This window comes from Microtus oregoni, unplaced genomic scaffold, assembly GCF_018167655.1.
Source record: "Microtus oregoni isolate MIOR12 unplaced genomic scaffold, Mior012 000043F_ref0000047, whole genome shotgun sequence".
Taxonomy (NCBI): domain Eukaryota; kingdom Metazoa; phylum Chordata; class Mammalia; order Rodentia; family Cricetidae; genus Microtus; species Microtus oregoni.
In genome coordinates this window covers 20,772,559-20,789,337 of record NW_024543210.1, presented here as the reverse complement: position 1 = coordinate 20,789,337, position 16,779 = coordinate 20,772,559, and the positions used below count along the sequence as shown (strand labels likewise).

General features: G+C 38.5%; 1 protein-coding gene across 3 annotated transcripts in view; it reads right to left on the bottom strand.

Annotated features, from left to right (window-relative positions):
* Positions 1-16,779, bottom strand: part of LOC121434350 (centrosomal protein of 128 kDa-like) — a 359,842-nt gene that overhangs the window by 256,483 nt on the left and 86,580 nt on the right. For all 3 annotated transcript variants that reach the window (XM_041633226.1, XM_041633227.1, XM_041633228.1), the window contains one exon: positions 13,139-13,290. In XM_041633226.1, coding sequence (XP_041489160.1) covers positions 13,139-13,290 — 152 coding nt within the window. The remainder of the gene's footprint in view (positions 1-13,138; positions 13,291-16,779) is intronic.

Here is a 16,779-nt window from a genome sequence, read left to right as displayed (position 1 = left end):
AAACAGGGTTGGCTATAAATGATTAATGGTCATAGTCAATGTCTTTCTAAAAGAAGAAAAGGAGATAGGATACAGAAATGAGGAAAAAGGAAAGATTATTCAATCTAAATCCTTAAACCAAAAGAAAACTGCTAATCTCAAAATACTTGAAATTGGTATAGATTTTGGTTTATTGATACAAATTTAAGTTTATTTTGTTATATTATATTTATATTTCTATTCTTGTTTAAAGTATTACATTTATAGAGCTCAATTAAAAATGTAATATATAGTTAAGAAATATAAATTAATAGTCATCTATAATAGTCAAACTTGTAGCCATGTTAGTTAGGTTTTCTATATATGTAGAGATATCTAGAAATATAAGTCAAACTTATAGCCATGTTAGTTAGGTTTTCTAGATATGCAGAGATATTTTTCAAATGGATAGGTAATCTTCAAACATGTCAAAGATCTACAGAATATGGCATTTAAAATGTATTAAGAATTTAGACTTTCTCTTGACAGTGAGACATGTCTGATCCTGGCAATGCCAATTACCTCAAGAAGATAATGGGTATGGAAGAAGCTCCTTATGGAGTTTGCTTTCATTGTGGCAAAGCTAGCCATATGGGCAAGAAACTGCTTGTACCTAGACTGCTTGACAGTGTGCTATACAAACTGGACATGCAAGACCCACAGGAAAAAAATTGCTAAACATTGTCAAAACAAAGCAGGATTGTCCTTCATGGTTCCTGCTTCACAGATGAAACTGCCAGACATTCTACAGGAAACAGAAGAAAATGATGGACAAACTGCCAATACAGGGAGACAGTCTTTCAAGATTACATATCCATTTGAAATATATCTTTGCATATCTAGAAAACCTAACTAATATGGCTATAAGTTTGACTATTATTGATGACTATTAATTTCCTGCTTCATTGAAATGTCTGTCAGATAATATGGGCCAGCAGGTTGAAGATGGATACCCCAACTTGGGTGACTATGTAGAAATCCAGATATCTCTGTCATTTCTAGAGTTTTGAAAGATGCTTACAATGCACTTCCTGTTTACTAGGGTAATATTATATCATTCTGGGGTCTTTAATAGAGTTGAAGACAAGATAGATTTAATAATAGTTTTCCATAATTATGCTAAAAGATAAATGAGATATAAAACTTTAGATTCACAAAGACAGAATAGATGATAGAGTATCTTCTCTAATTTTGTCAAATACAAATAAAATAAATATTGTAACTGCAATTCTTGCTTGATACATGTTTTGTTATATGCAATATTACAAAGTTAAAGTTAAAACCTTCCTTTTTAAATTAGAAATGGTGAGATGATATGAGATGCCACTCTGTATGACATGAATATGTTTCATGATCATTGGTTAATAAAGAGGCTACTCTAGTCTACAGCAGGGAAGACTATAGCCAGGTAAGATTTTCAAACAGATACAGAAAGAGAGAAGGCAGAAACGAAAGAGACATCATCAGCTGCCAAAGAAGCAAAGTGTGAGGTAACAAGCCACGAGCCAATAATACAAATAATAGAAATGGATTAATTTAAAAGTAAGAGTTATAACTAGCAATAAGACAACACAAGGAGATCAAAGGGATTCAAAATGGAAAAGAAGTCACACGTTCGCTATTTGCAGATGATATTATAGTATATTTAACTGACCCCAAAGACTCTACCAGGGAACTCCTACATTTGATAAATACCTTCATTAATGTGGCAGGACACAAGATAAACTCTGAAAAATCAGTAGCCCCCCTATACACAAACAATAAAGAAGCTGAGAAAGAAATCTGAAAAAACTCATCTTTTACAGTAACCACAAATAACATAAAATATTTTGGGATAACACTACCCAAAAAAGTAAAAGACCTATCCAACAAAAACTTAGTCTTTGAAAAAAGAAATTGAAGAAGATACCAAAAAATGGAAAATCTCTCCCATGCTCTTGGATAGGTAGGATCAACAAAATAAAAATGGCAATTCTACCATAAGCAATCTATAGATTCACTGCAATTCTCATCAAAATCCCAACACAATTCTTCACAGACCTTGAAAGAATAATCAACTTCATATGGAAAAACAAAAAACCCAGGATACCCAAAACAATCCTATACAATAAAGAAACTTTCAGAGATCACCATCCCTGACTTCAAGTTCTATTACAGAGCTACAGTAATGAAAACAGCATGAAATGAAAACAGTTCTGGCATAAAAATAAAGAGGTAAACCAATGGAATTTAATTGAAGACCTAGATATTAATCCACACACCTATGAAAACCCGATTTTTGACAAAGAAGCTAAAATTATACAATGGAAAAAAGAGCATCTTCAACATATGGTGCTGGCATAATTGGATGTCAACATGTCGAAAAACGAAAATAAATCCATATCTATCTATCCATATGAACAAAATTTAAGTTCAAATGGATTAAAGACCTCAATATAAATTTGAACACACTGAACCTGATAGAAGAGAAAGTGAGAAGTAGCCTTCAATGCATGGGCACAGGAGACCATTTCCTAAATATAACACCAGTAGCACAGACACTGAGAGCAACAATAAATAAACGGGACCTCCTGAAACTGAGAAGCTTCTGTAAAGCAAAGGATACAGTCATAAAGACAAAAAGGCAGCCTACTGAATGGGAAAAGAGCTTCTTCACCAACCCCACATCAGACAAAGAACTGATCTCCAAAATAAATAAAGAACTCAAGAAATTAGACATCAAAATTCTAAATAACCCAATTTAAAAAGAGGGTACAGAACTAAACAGATTTTCAACAGAAGAATCTCAAATGACCAAAAGACAATTAAGGAAATGCTCAACATTCTTAGCCATCTGGGAAATGCAAATCAAAACAACTGTGAGATACCATCTTACACCTGTCAGCACGACTAAGATCAAAAACACCAATAATAGCTTATGCTGAAGAGGATGTGGAGTAAGGGGAACACTCATCTATTGCTGGTGGGAATGCAAACTTGTATAACCACTTTGGAAATCAGTGTGGTGATTCTCAGAAAATTGGGAATCAAACTACCTCAGGATCCAGTAATACTTCTTGGGCATATACCCAAAAGATGTTCAATAATACAACAAAGACATTTATTCAACTATGTTCATAGTAGCATTATTTGTAACAGCCAGAACTTAGAAACAACCAAGATGTCCCTCAACTGAAGAATGGATTGTAGGGATAAGTCCCGCCCCTTGGGGGGCATGTTCGCCTCGGGCTAATGTTTGCCTATAAATTTGGCGAGCCTGCTCCCAGCTGTCCCTTCTGCTTTCCTGGTCTCCGCGGGAATGGTGGTTCTGTAAGTCCATTTCGCCATTAAAGCTGTATATATATTTTTACAATCTGTCTGCATTCGTTTACGCCGTTACATTTTGGCGCCCAACGTGGGGCTCGAACCCACGACCCTGAGATTAAGAGTCTCATGCTCTACCGACTGAGCTAGCGGGGCAGCCGGGGTGCTGGGGACACAGCCCCACTGCTCCTATCACTACAATGGATAAAAAAAAAATTGTGACACATTTATACATTGGAGTACTACTCAGTGGTAAAACAATGACTTCTTGAATTTTGCATGCAAATAGATGGAACTAGAAAACACCACCCTGAGACCCAGAGAGATTAATATGATATGTACTCACTCATAAGTGGATACTAGCCATAAACAAATGCTATTGAGCCTATAGTTCATGATACTAGAGAAGCTAAGTAACAAGGTGAGCCCTAAGAAAAAACATATATAAATCCACCTGGAAAGTCTAAATAGACATCACCTGAAAAAATTGGGACTATAGGGGGTGGGGGGAAAAGTGAGGGTAGAAGGGGGAAAAGGGGAGGATGAGGAGAACTTACTGGAAAGGAAAAGCTGAGATGGAGGAAGGTCAGAGATGAATGCAAGAAAAAAGATATTTTGATTGAGGGAGCTATTATGAGCTAGCAAGAAACCTGGCTCTAGAGAAATTCCCAAGAATCCACAAAGATGACCCCTGCTAAGACCCTAAGCAATAGAGGAGAGGGTGCTTGAACTGGCCTTGCTCTATAGTCAGACTGATGAATATCTTAAAGATCACCATAGAACCTTCATCCAGCAACTGATGGAAACAGAGGCAAAGACCCGCATTGAAGCACTAGACTGAGCTCACAAAGTCCAGTTGACGAGTAGGAGGAATGAGAATATGAGCAAAGAGGTCAAGACCATGATGGGTTCATTCACTGAAACAGTTTACCTGAGCTAATAGGAGTTCACCAACTCCAGCTGGACTGGGAAGGAACAAGGATAGAACCAAACTAGTCCCACTGAATGTGATTAACAGTTGCATGGGTGGGGCATAATAAGGAGCCACTGGCAGTGGCACCAGGATTTATCCCTACTGCTTGTACTCGATTTTTGGGAGCCTATTCTCTTTGGAGGGATACCTTGCTCAGCCTAGATATAGTAGGGAGGGTCTTAGACCTTCCCCAAAGCAATGTGCCTTACCCTCTCTGAGGAGTAGACAGGGGTGGGGTGGGGTATGTGGAGGGAATGGGAGGAGGAAAGGGAGTGGGAACTTGAATTGATATTTATAATGAAAAAAAAATAGTTGGTGGTTTTTTAATTAAATAAATAAATAGAAAGAAAGAAAGAAAGAAAGAAAGAAAAGGAAAGTTAGCAAACTTGTAGATAGTTTCTAATCTTTAGCTATCCCAAATAATTCTTTAAAAACAGCTACTGCTACTGCTGCTGTTTCTTTTCTTCTTTCTTCTTTTCTTCTTCTTCTTCTTCTTCTTCTTCTTCTTCTTCTTCTTCTTCCCTCCTCTTTCTACTCTTCCTCTTCTTCTTTCTCATTCTCCTCCTTCTTCTTCCAGACAGAGTCTACCTATGTACCCTTGACTGGTCTGGCACTTGCTATGTAGATGAGGCTAGCCCAGAACTAATAGCAACTCTCTCTTCTCTTCTTCTCTTCTCTCTCCTCTCTCTCTCTCTCTCTCTCTCTCTCTCTCTCTCTCTCCCCCCCCACAAGTATTGGGGTTGAAAGCATGCACCACCATGCCTAACAAGTTTTTTCTTCCTTTATAACCTTCTGATTCACACTTTTGAATACACTTGCAAGATAAATTTCTGAAAGCCAAAGTGCTAAGTAAAAGAGAAGACATTTTGCAAATTCTGAGCTTTCCCCTCAAGTTTATTCCTTATTCATTCTGTGGTAGTGGTGTTTTCTCTGTTTTTGTTTGTTTGCTGAGTTCCAGACTATCCTGGACTACAGAGTGTAACTAGCTTCCAAAGCTGCATATCAACCTTCCTAAATGTCAGTTTATCACATCTGTTATTTTATATTGATACCTTAATGATGTCAACAAAGTAATGAATAATAATCCAAGTTAAAAAGAAAAGAAAAGAAAAAAGTAAACCAAGAGTTGGAGTGTATCTCAGTTGATAGATTACTCGGTTGGTAGAATGCAAAATGCACGAAGCTCTGAGTTTGATCTCCAGTCATTTAAAGTTGGCATGCTGGCACACCCTTGTAATCCAAGCAAGCAGGAGGGACAGAAATTCAGTCATCCTTGGCTACAGAGAGAATTCAAGAATATCCTTGCCTACATAAGGCCCTGTCTCACAAAACAAAAGCATAATGGAAACCAGAAAACTTACATACACTATATTCTAGTGGCTAAAAGAAAGCAATTAAAGTCTCAGACCCAGCAAAACTGTCCTTTAAAATGAAAAAAAAAAAGAATATTCCCAGATTTAAGGAGGAAAATCACAGACTTCTGCTTTATTAGTCATGTTACTTATCAGCACCTAAAACAGTTTTCAGAATATATAGGAATGATTGAACTTTACATTTTACAGAAATAATTTTACCATTTCCAAACTTTAAAGAGTATAACAGCGATACCAATGCTTGCGTGAGGCTGAGTACAATCTTTTCTCATTTTATGCCCTTGTAGAAAGCTCCCTGAAACAAGCACCTAAAAAACAATTTAATTTGCCACTTAAAATGATATGCTATCAAATTAAAATTTCTCTAAAGATAAGGTAACAATAAAGACTGCAGGCATAATATACAAACAGCTAAATTTGCATGTTTAAAGCCTGTGTACGCCTCTCAATGGTATCTGTGGTAGTAAAGGACTTATACACTGGCACACAGCATCTTGCTGGCTTCAGACTACCCATTTTCCAAGTCAAGCTATTATGTCCAAAGCTGGAGTTTATCTTTTTAATTGCTTCAGACATTAAGTCAACCTATAACTAATATGAAGCTGTCAATACTTCACAATTAGTGTATCACACTTACTATCCTGTTTCCTCCAGGTGTCAGTTACACACAAATGCACAACAAACTGCAGACACAAGTCTTATCCCTAGCAATGTCTGTCTTGTTACAAAAATAATGGTATCAGAAAATGAAAATTGAAAATATTCTCATTCCTGAATTATTTCTTTATTAAATATCATCAGATGATAAATATGTAAATATTAGTGATGCCTTAATGGAAGAAAAACTAAGACATTCAGCACACTTCTACTTTCTGGACTACAGAATTCTTCAAGCCACTGAGGGAGTATAAACAATAGAAGGGCTGTCTTATTTCCCAAACTCTTAAACTCCTAGCTTTTATTATTTGGAAGAAGGGCGTGGGAATTAAACTGAACCCTCCAGTTTGTGTTTGGTGTATTCACTTGTAGAGTATCTCTGCCAAGAGACACCTTTTTTAAAAGACATGGGAACACAGAGCACTGACAGACTTAACATCTGCCACAGTGTTAGAGGAAGACTAAGTTCCACCAAGTTCAATAAATTTGGCCTCTATGTTTTCTTAAAAATACATCTTGAATATTAAAACTTAGGAACAGCGCCTTATTTTACAACATAGGTTTGGATTAGGAAAGGGCTAGCGAGACTTTAAACAGGGAATTACACGCAGAGTAATAAAGGTCTTCAGACCTCTGTCTCCAAGAATCCTGTTAACAATAGTGGTACGTCACCACCTAAGTCACCGGATCTGTACAGGAAACACAGGACTCAAAAGACCTCATGCTAAGAACCAGACTTCTCCGTTTCTACTGCACTAAACATGGTTTAGGCTTTGGCTTTTTCACTACCCTCTCTTTGTTAAAGGTGCCTTCTGGAACTATAGCCCAGGGTTTTCCTTATGACTAATCATGTCAGTTGTCACTCCGTTATTACTCCCAACATTTAATCTAAGCTATGTGCAGCAGCCTGGTTTAATTTGGTTGGGTTTGGGGGCTTTTTATTTTCTTTCAAGTTCTTAGCTGCTTTTAAAAGTCAAGTTTTTTCATGAAGAGTTAAGTCAATAGAAGATGGCGGCAGAGATTAAATCAGGGGAATCACTGATCAAGGGTGCTTGGAATTCTTACAAATACAAATAACCCATCAAGGTTAATGAGGTTCAACCTGAGTTTAGAAGAAGTGAAAAATGCTCTTATTTTCCATGCATTTACAGACTGAACTCTTAGGTAGAATCTGAAGCTCAGACTACACCAACTCAAACACAGCTTCCTTCCATTTAGATTTCCCAGAGATACTTTCACTGTTATCCCCCAATATAAAACTACTGCTTCAATATATTTTCTCAGTAACAAAGTTAATGCAATAGTTGAACAAAGCAAAGATGGACAGCCCTTACAGAAACGAACATGCTTTTCAGAAGTGGCTGTGAACACTTGCTGCATAAGGATGATATGAGGACCTGAGTTCAGATCACCAGCACCCACATATAAGGCTGGAGACAAGGTCACTGGTGCTTGCTGGCCTCTAGTCCAGCTCCAGGTTCAATGACCCTTTCTCGGGGGGATAAAGTGAAAAGTGATAGAACAAGACATCTGATGCCTTCCACTTGCTTGGGCACACATACCTACATATATACATATGCATATCATACACACACACACACACACACACACACGCATGCACGCACACACACCACTGCAGATGAATATTTGTCCCAAATAGCCATAAGGAGACTCCTTATAAAGTATAAAAAGTCAATCAACAGCTTAGGCTTTATTACTTACAGCTTTTACCCATTTTTGTGAATATACTTTTTGTCTTGTGACTTTAATACCTTTACTTTCTGTACTGCCCATGTTCCTTCCTCTCCATCAGACTGGTGACTCCGACTCTCCTTTTCTTCTATCCAGAATTCTCTCTATTCCCAGAAGTCCCACCTAACCTCTTTTCCTACCTAGCTATTGGTCATTCATCTCTTTATTACACCAATCAGAAGGTACTTTGTCAAAGACACATCTTCACAGTGTACAAAAAGATTATTCCACAACACATCACAGGAAGGAAGGGAGGGAAGAACTAAACAACAAATGTTAATCTTCAAAATTATTATAAGATTTTACTTTTAAAAAATTTACGAATGAATGCTAACTGAGCACACAATACAGGTTAATACATTGTGTACTAACACAGTACGGCACAGACAGTAAACCTGATTTTAACCCACACCCACACAGGAGCTCCTACTATGCTACAAGTTTGCATTTTAACATCAATGCATACTAGTAAATAACCCAAAGCAAAATGTCAAAATAAAAGGAAAAAAAATAACAAACATCAGAGTGAAAGCACAGTGCAACAATCTTGGAAAGACAAGCAACGTCAGTAAAACAAATTATGGGAGAAAAGACAGAAAATCGCAAGGATTCCTGTAACGGCATGTGAAAGAGGAAGAATCCGCCCTGCAGCCACGAATACCCCTTTAGCTATTGTCATCTTGTCATCCATTCGGTCAACAGGCGAGTGTTTGACAGACAACGAGAGACTGATGATAGTTCCAAAGTGTAAGAGGATGAACCAGCACCCTCGTGCCGTTCTCTCTGCTGAACTGCACTGCCGAGGGGAGCCAGTCATCTGGATCACTTTAATGGCAGGACACAGAACACGCGTCTCCAGATAAGAAGAAGATATTCGAACATGATGTCTTACGAGATAAAAACATCATGTCAATTCTATCTTGGTGACAGACTGCTGGCTTAATCCTTAGTTCCTTTTCTACTTTATTGTTACCTACTTTGAAATTTTAAAGAAATATATCCAGATCATTTTAAGCCAATGTAAAGACGTTAATAAAAAAAATACTAGTGATGTGGACAAAAGACAGATGGAGAGATTGTCACTTTGGTCCCGATACTCCAAAAAGGCTTCAAGGAGGGAATACGTTAGGATTTCCTCAAAATGAAACAGAAGCAGTGAAAAACTGAAACAAAGGCCAAATAAAGGATGGAAATTTGGGAACTTTAAGAAAAATGTTACTTGTCAAGACTTTATATGAGATTTTATAGAATTATAGGAAAGCTATAGTTAAAAAGAAAGGGCATTAATGATTAAACAAATTCTAAGCTGGGTGGTGGTGGCTCACACCTAATTCCTGGGGAGGAAGCAGCAGGTTGCTCTCTGAGTTCGAGGCCAGCCTGGTCTACACAATGAGTTTTAGGACAACCAGGGCCACACAGAGAGACCCTGTCTTAAAAAAAAAATCAAATCAAAAAAATTTTTAAAAGCAGAAATTCTAAGGACCACCATCACATACATGTTCTTGGGCTGGCCAATAATCTCATTTTGTACATCTATTTTGGTTTAACATATTTGATCTTTAAAAGAAGAGAAGTGCTGTCTCAGAGGGGAATACCTGCCGTGCAAGAATCAGGATCTGAGTTCAATCCCACAGCCCAAGTAGAAGACAATCACAATAACATGCTAAGGGCAACACTGGGGGATGGGGTGGGGTGGAGGCAGGTGAATCATGAAGATCACTCATTGGCCAGCCTAGCTAAATCAGAGAGTTCCAAGAACAGTGAGAGACCCTGTCTCAAACATACATGCAGTGGCGGGCCAGCAAGGTGACTCACAGGTTTTGTAAAGGGGCGTGCCAGCAAGCCTAACAACTGGGTTCATCTGGGACCACATGGTAGAAACAACTGACTCTTCCAAGCTGTCCTCTGACCTCCATCCATTGTAGTGTGTGCACATGTGGACACACACACACAATAAGTAAATAAATAAGTAAATAATTGTGGTTTTTTTAATATGTTTCATTTAAATAGAATAACATCACGTTCCCTCCTCCCTTTGCTTTCTCCAACTACTCCTGGCTTCCTTCCCTCAAACCTGCCCCATTCCCCCACTGTAAAGATGGCAGTCTGTTTTCTTCTATTGTTACACACACACTTACACACACATACATGTACATACACACATGTACACACACACACACAACCTGCCAAGTCCATTTTTTTTTTAGTTTGTGCATATGTGGTTGTGGTTGCACAGCTAAATAGCTTCACTGGAGGAGACTCACCCAGGGGGTGAGGCTAATTCTCCTTCTCCCAGAAGACATTAGGAGACTACATCTATTAGCTACAGGTGAGACCCCGAAGATACATCTATATTATAACTCCTGCATCTATGGCTCAAAGAACATCCAAATAAAAGGGAAGAAATATTTTAAGAGCCAGAATATCAGAAAATTTGTTGTGATGCAGTCTCTTCTCAAAATGGATGCACAAACAAGACTGGAACAATAGCAAATCAATGTGTGTGTTCATGTGGGGGAGGGGGTCCCACTCCCAGGCATATAGTTCTTCAAAGTACAAAAAAAAATAATGTGGAGAAGCTGTCAGAGGAAAAAATACCCAAGGTTTTACACACACACACACACACACACACACACACACACACACAAAACGTACACACAACTACAGAAGGTTAATTTCTGTCTGGTTATAAAGTACATAAGGCAACAATAGCCCAACATTCCCAAATTACCTAACATTTTATAAAAATACCCGAGAAACTAAAGGGCATTTGATCACATTTCAGAGGTAGTCTCAGCTGTCAGCAGCTACAACTCAGTGATCTATAACCCCTATTTCTCACAGACCTGTAGCAGATATCACTTTGAGAACAGAACCACAAGGTGTGAAAAACAAAAAAGGCATAATCAGAAATATTGCTAAATCCAAAACAGCTGAGAGAAATTTACTTAGACTGCTGAGGCAGGAGTTTGAAGCCAGCCTAGGCTACATAGTGAATCTAAAGTCGCTCTGGGTTACAAAGACAGACCATGTTTCAGAAGGAGGGGTGGAGTGGAGGAGCAAAGAAGCAGGGAGCTGAAAAGTAAAACTTTTTCCTGGAGGTGAATACTACATCTTTTCATTGTCTTCTTAAAGGGGGGGGGGGCAGAAGACACAACACAACTATGTTTCAAGAGCACCTGAGATGCAACTGATGGTACTGGTATGTGAATAAGGGCCTCTCTCCAACAGCTTTGCAAGCAAACCCTGTACAACCAGGCCTAACCTATATGAAAATCACTCCCATGGATTATTACTAAGTTGGAAACAGAGAATCAGGATCCCTTGAGACTATTATTAAGGTACTATAAACCATTTTTAAACGCCAGTGGATTTCAAGATTTCCCCACACCACCCAATTTTTATAATAAAAGGAGCAATAATATGAGCAAAGGCACCAAGACCATGATGTGGACACCCACTGAAACAGCTGACCTGAGCTAATGGGAGCTCATTGACTCCTGACTGACAGCAGGGGAAGTTGCATAACCAAACCAGGCCCTCTGAAAGTAGGTGACAGCTGTATTGCTGGGGCAGTTTGTGGGGCCCCTGGCAGTCAGACCAGGATTGTCCCCATGCTTGAACTGGCTTTGTGGAGCTCATTCTCTTTAAAATGATACCTTGCTCAGCTTAGATACAGTGGGAAAGGCCTTGGTCCTGCTTCAAAGTGATGTGTCAGTCTTTGCTGAGTCTCCACGGGAAGGCTTACCCTCTCTGAGGAGTGGATGGGGGTGGGGTGGGTGGAAGGTGGGAGGAATGGGAGGAGGTGAAGAAATGAGAACTGGGATTGGAATATAAAATGAAAAAAAGATTATTTTTAAAAAATAAATAAGTTTAAAGAAAAAAGAGGGGAGAGAGAGGGAAATAAGGAAGGAAGGAAGGAAGGAAGAAGAAGAAAACAGGGAACACGCTGTGGCTGAAAGTGCAGCGCTGTTACACTGGTTTTGACCCGATATTTATAGCTTTATTTTACCTCTACTTAACTTCTGCTAACTAGCCCTACTTGGGCACTTTCATCAGGAGGACCATGGCCACACTAATACCCATGAGGCAAATTTTAGAGGCCATATTGTTGCAATGGAGCTATTTCTGGTATTTACTAAACATCTAGAAAGCTTAGGAAAGAGTACGCCAATCTTTCTTTATCTTTACTATCTCTGTGATCTAAATCTTGAATGAAATCGAAAAGGTATTTTTAGTGACATGCTGACAAGATAAAAGGGAAATTCAGGCTAAAGAAACAAGCTGGTTCCTTTGGGTTATATAAAGTCAGGCACTGTGAGCATCAATTTTCTACCTATCACTATAATTATGGAAACTCTTCAAATGTGGCAACTTATCAGAAGGCAACCGCACTAATAAACAGATGCAGGAGAGAGCTGATACATATCTATTTCCAAATGTGCCATCGGTGTTTGATCTAATTTGCATAATTATAATTGGAATTAAGTTATTTCCTTTCATGAGGTCCTTTTCTTTGATTTTTAATATATTCTGATAATTACCTCATCTGCGCTAGATAAAAGACACACAGGAAACGGCAGCGCCTGCTTTCGCTTCATTCACAGTCACCACGTATTCATGAGCACCCCACAACTCCAGTTCCTGGGGGCATGGCAGGGCCCCTTCAGACAAACAGTTACAGACATGGGAGTCTGAAGCATTCTGAAGAAGAGCTATCACTGCCATCTGCCACGTTCATCCCCAAAATAAACCACTGCTATCTCAGAGAAGAAAGCCCTTCCTGTGTGCAGGTCCAGAAGTGACTTCAAGTCTAAGAAGAGAAGAGACTTTCACTTTGAAATAATGAAGGAAACTAGTAAAAGACCTCATTCCAGAGTCCTGAAAGAAAATCTGAGCTCTACAGAGGCACTATATAGGAATCAAGCAGTTGTTAGCTTTACTTTAGATTCTTCATCTCCAATACTAGCTCTCAAAATAATACAACTTCTGATTAAAATTTCTTTAAGCAACTAGGGAGAATAAAAACGTCTTTCAAGTGTAGATTAAAGACAGCCGTCACCTCTACTCGTGCTGACAGACTTGCTTTCTCCTGCTCTTTCCGCTCCATGCAACGCTTCACCTCCTCTAACTCGGAAGCCATGGCGTTGAAGTTCAGGTGCACGCGCAGTTCCGCCATCTGCCTCTCCAGACTCTGCTTCTCCCGCTCGACCCCTTAAGAGGTAAATGGAAAGCTCGTTGGTTATTCTTTATTCACAGAAGAACAACCACTTTGTGTCTTAATGTCCTAGCTACCATAAGCCACTCAAGCAGCACTGCAGACTTCTCCAATCTGTCATCTCCAGCCTCAGGGGTCTCGCACATTCATGAGCACCAAACAATATCATGTCTCAATCAGCTAAACTCAGAATGCAGTATCAATCTAAATCAGGTACACTAACAAGTTTTATGTAGCTTCCAAATACATAGGAAGCTACACCATCCTATTTTCTGACAGGAATATTTTCAGTGTTTCCTAATCTCTGACAGAGTTTATTTTAGGAAACTCCTATAGCTCTTGTTCACTGCACTCCTTGCGTGTCTACATTACTTGCCAACGTTAAAGCAGAAACACTGGATTCAAGCGGGCTACTATATATATACTGATGCTACTGAGGCTTCCACAGTGCAATGCTGTCCCTACATATAAACAACAAATGGTCCTCCTCAATCTCTGTAAAACTGACTGCTGGCTCACTAACTCTCCCGAATTCTGGACTATACCTGAAATTATAAAACTAAACAATATACATTATTTAATTCAACACGAAATGCTTGGTCAATGAGACACAGAACATTTTATCATGCTCTTCACATATGAAAATGGTCAACATAAAAATCCATTGGCAAAGTGCTTGCATTATAAAAATGGAAAAACACACAAAATGCTTCCTTTATTCTAAAATATTAGCAATTAGAATATATTAACAATTCAACCAGTGATTTCCCAATAATTTTCTCTCTAGAAAAGGAGTGAAGTAAATATGAACACATCAAATTTGTATATAATTTACAAATTACATTCCAATTTGAGATACATAGTAAAGGTCTCAAACTCGCACATTGAAAGGGAAGATATATAGGCTCTTCAATAGCATAAGATCAGCCTGACAGATGACAATAAAAAGGACACAGGGAGATCAAGGAACTAAGTTATACTTACACAACAGATACAAACTTCACTAAGCTAAGAGAGATGGCACTGGAGTACTACTCTGGATAACGGAAACAGTATAAAGTGTAGGCTACAAAACAGGATTTAATATTCAGGTAGCTTCATACTCAACAATTAACCAATACAAGGGCAGGAAGAGACAGAGGCAGCAGGAAGCTCATGCATGGCCAGGCACTGGGACATTCAACTTTATCCTAAAAACCAAGAGATAGCAAGATTAAATCTTGCACATTAGATAACAAGTATTTTAACCAGCCAGGTAGTCACACAGTCACACACACACACACACACACACACACACACACACACACACCAGTTAGTTCCAGTTTTCAAGAAGCTAAAGCAGGAGTATCATAAGTTCAAGGCTAGCCTGGTCTCCATGGATATGTTTTTATAAGTTTTATAAATATAATATAAATAAGCATATATGGGATTCTATACATATGTATAATAAGTCTCAGTAATATGACTTTATGATGTTTTCAATGATATATATAACATCAGTGTGGCTAGCTACTGGAACATATATATATATATTCTATAAAATACATAGGTATAATGTATACATATATATACTTCATCAAATAGATATATATTTGGAATGCATACATACCAAATGTTTTATAGCATCTTAAACACATAAAATACCAACGTGGGTAAATATTCATATGTACATAAACAAGTTTCATATACAAGAAAATATTTAACAAAATTAGAATATTTAAAACATTAACAAAATAGAAGAAAAATTATGCTCTCCTCACAAATCCAGAGAACTGTTATATACACTCTGGGAAGATGCTCACTTCAATATGGGACAGTAATTAGAAACTCAAGTTTGTGGAAGGAAATTTACATCTACCTATGGTCTGAATGGCCATCAAAAATTCATGCTGAAGCCTGCTAGTGCAACACTGTAAGATGGAGAACCTTCAAGAACTGAGTAGCTCATAAGAGTTTCACTCTTCTGGATGGGTTAATGCCCTGCTGCAGGCGTTTTAGTCATTAGGAATATGGCTTTGCTATCAATGGTTTTGCCCTCCCAAATGAACATTTTCAAGTTGACTCTCAGGTTCATTCTCATTCATCCTCTCCCTTCTCTCTCCCCTTCTCCCCGGCCCCCACTGGACATGTCATCTGGCCCTTCCCTTCCCATCCCTGCAGTCTTCTCTCACCATCCACTGTGATTTTATGCAGCAAGGCTGCCACCACACGCAGCCCCTGCATCTGAACTTCCCAGCTGCCAAATCTGTGAGAAATGCATTTATTTTCTTTAATCACTGAGGGGAACAGTACCATCCTATGCTCAGGGAAACAATGTACAGGGGGTGTGCAATATCTCTTATCTCATAAGAGTTGAACACACTGGAGTGAGAGGTCTTAGTAAAGATAATAAAACAAACAGCTGGTACCTTAGAGGGATGCCCTGAGTAGCAGTATAGGAGACAGGTTTAGGGGAGCCAGAGCACAGCAAGGCAAGTTTAAGTGGAAGTACAAGTGAGTTGACACATGCCAAAGATGGGGTGGGGTGCTGGAATAAGGAAAAGAGAGGTGACAGATTTGAGAGCTATCAGAAGCCATGAGTGACTTGTGGCTGTAATCCCAACAGCCAGAGAATACGGCACGTGATCCCAGCTGCAAAGCTAGCCTAACCGAGAGAAGGAGATCCTGTCTCCAATATAAAAGAAAATGAGAGAGCTGCAGACAGATGTACAACAGACTAGAGACAGAGACCAATTAATGAGTGGAGAAAAGAAATTATTTCAAATGTTTGTGTTTTAGGCTGAAATATCTGGATCGGGGAATGAAACCATCAATCAAGATAAGAAGGAGGAAAAAGGCCTCCTTTTGCTTTTTACTTAGAAAATATTTCATTTCAGTAAGAACTTATTTATATTGTACAATATCATGTAAAACTGAAGAAAAATTTAATGTTTCCAGACCATTATGGCTGTCAATTTGTGCACAAAGCCAACTCAACAATGAAAATTGGGATACTTCCTTTAAAGCTGACAGCAGTTTCCATCAAACATTTAGTTACATGAATATATGAAGACCAGAAATAGTAATATGTTATATGTCAACAAACAACAAACAGTTTTTTCAGGTTTCTCAGTCATTGGTACAAAAATATTAAGAATTCCAGGGAAAAGAAAAAAGAAAAAACAGGAAGTTAAAAAACCCAGAAAATAGCAAACTTCTCTTACTCTAGTGGTTACCTGGCACCATTTGGTTTTATTAGCCTCTCAACCATCACCTCAGGAGAAGGCATTCTATAGTAGCATCATCAAAACTGACAAAGGTCTGATCTCCAAAATATATAAAGAACTCAAGAAACTAGACTGTAAAAGGCTAACCAACCCAATTATAAAATGGGGCATTGAGCTGAACAGAGAATTCTCAACAGAAGAACTTCAAATGGCCAAAAGACACTTAAGGTCATGCTCAACTTCCTTAGCGATCAGGGAAATGCAAATCAAGACAACTTT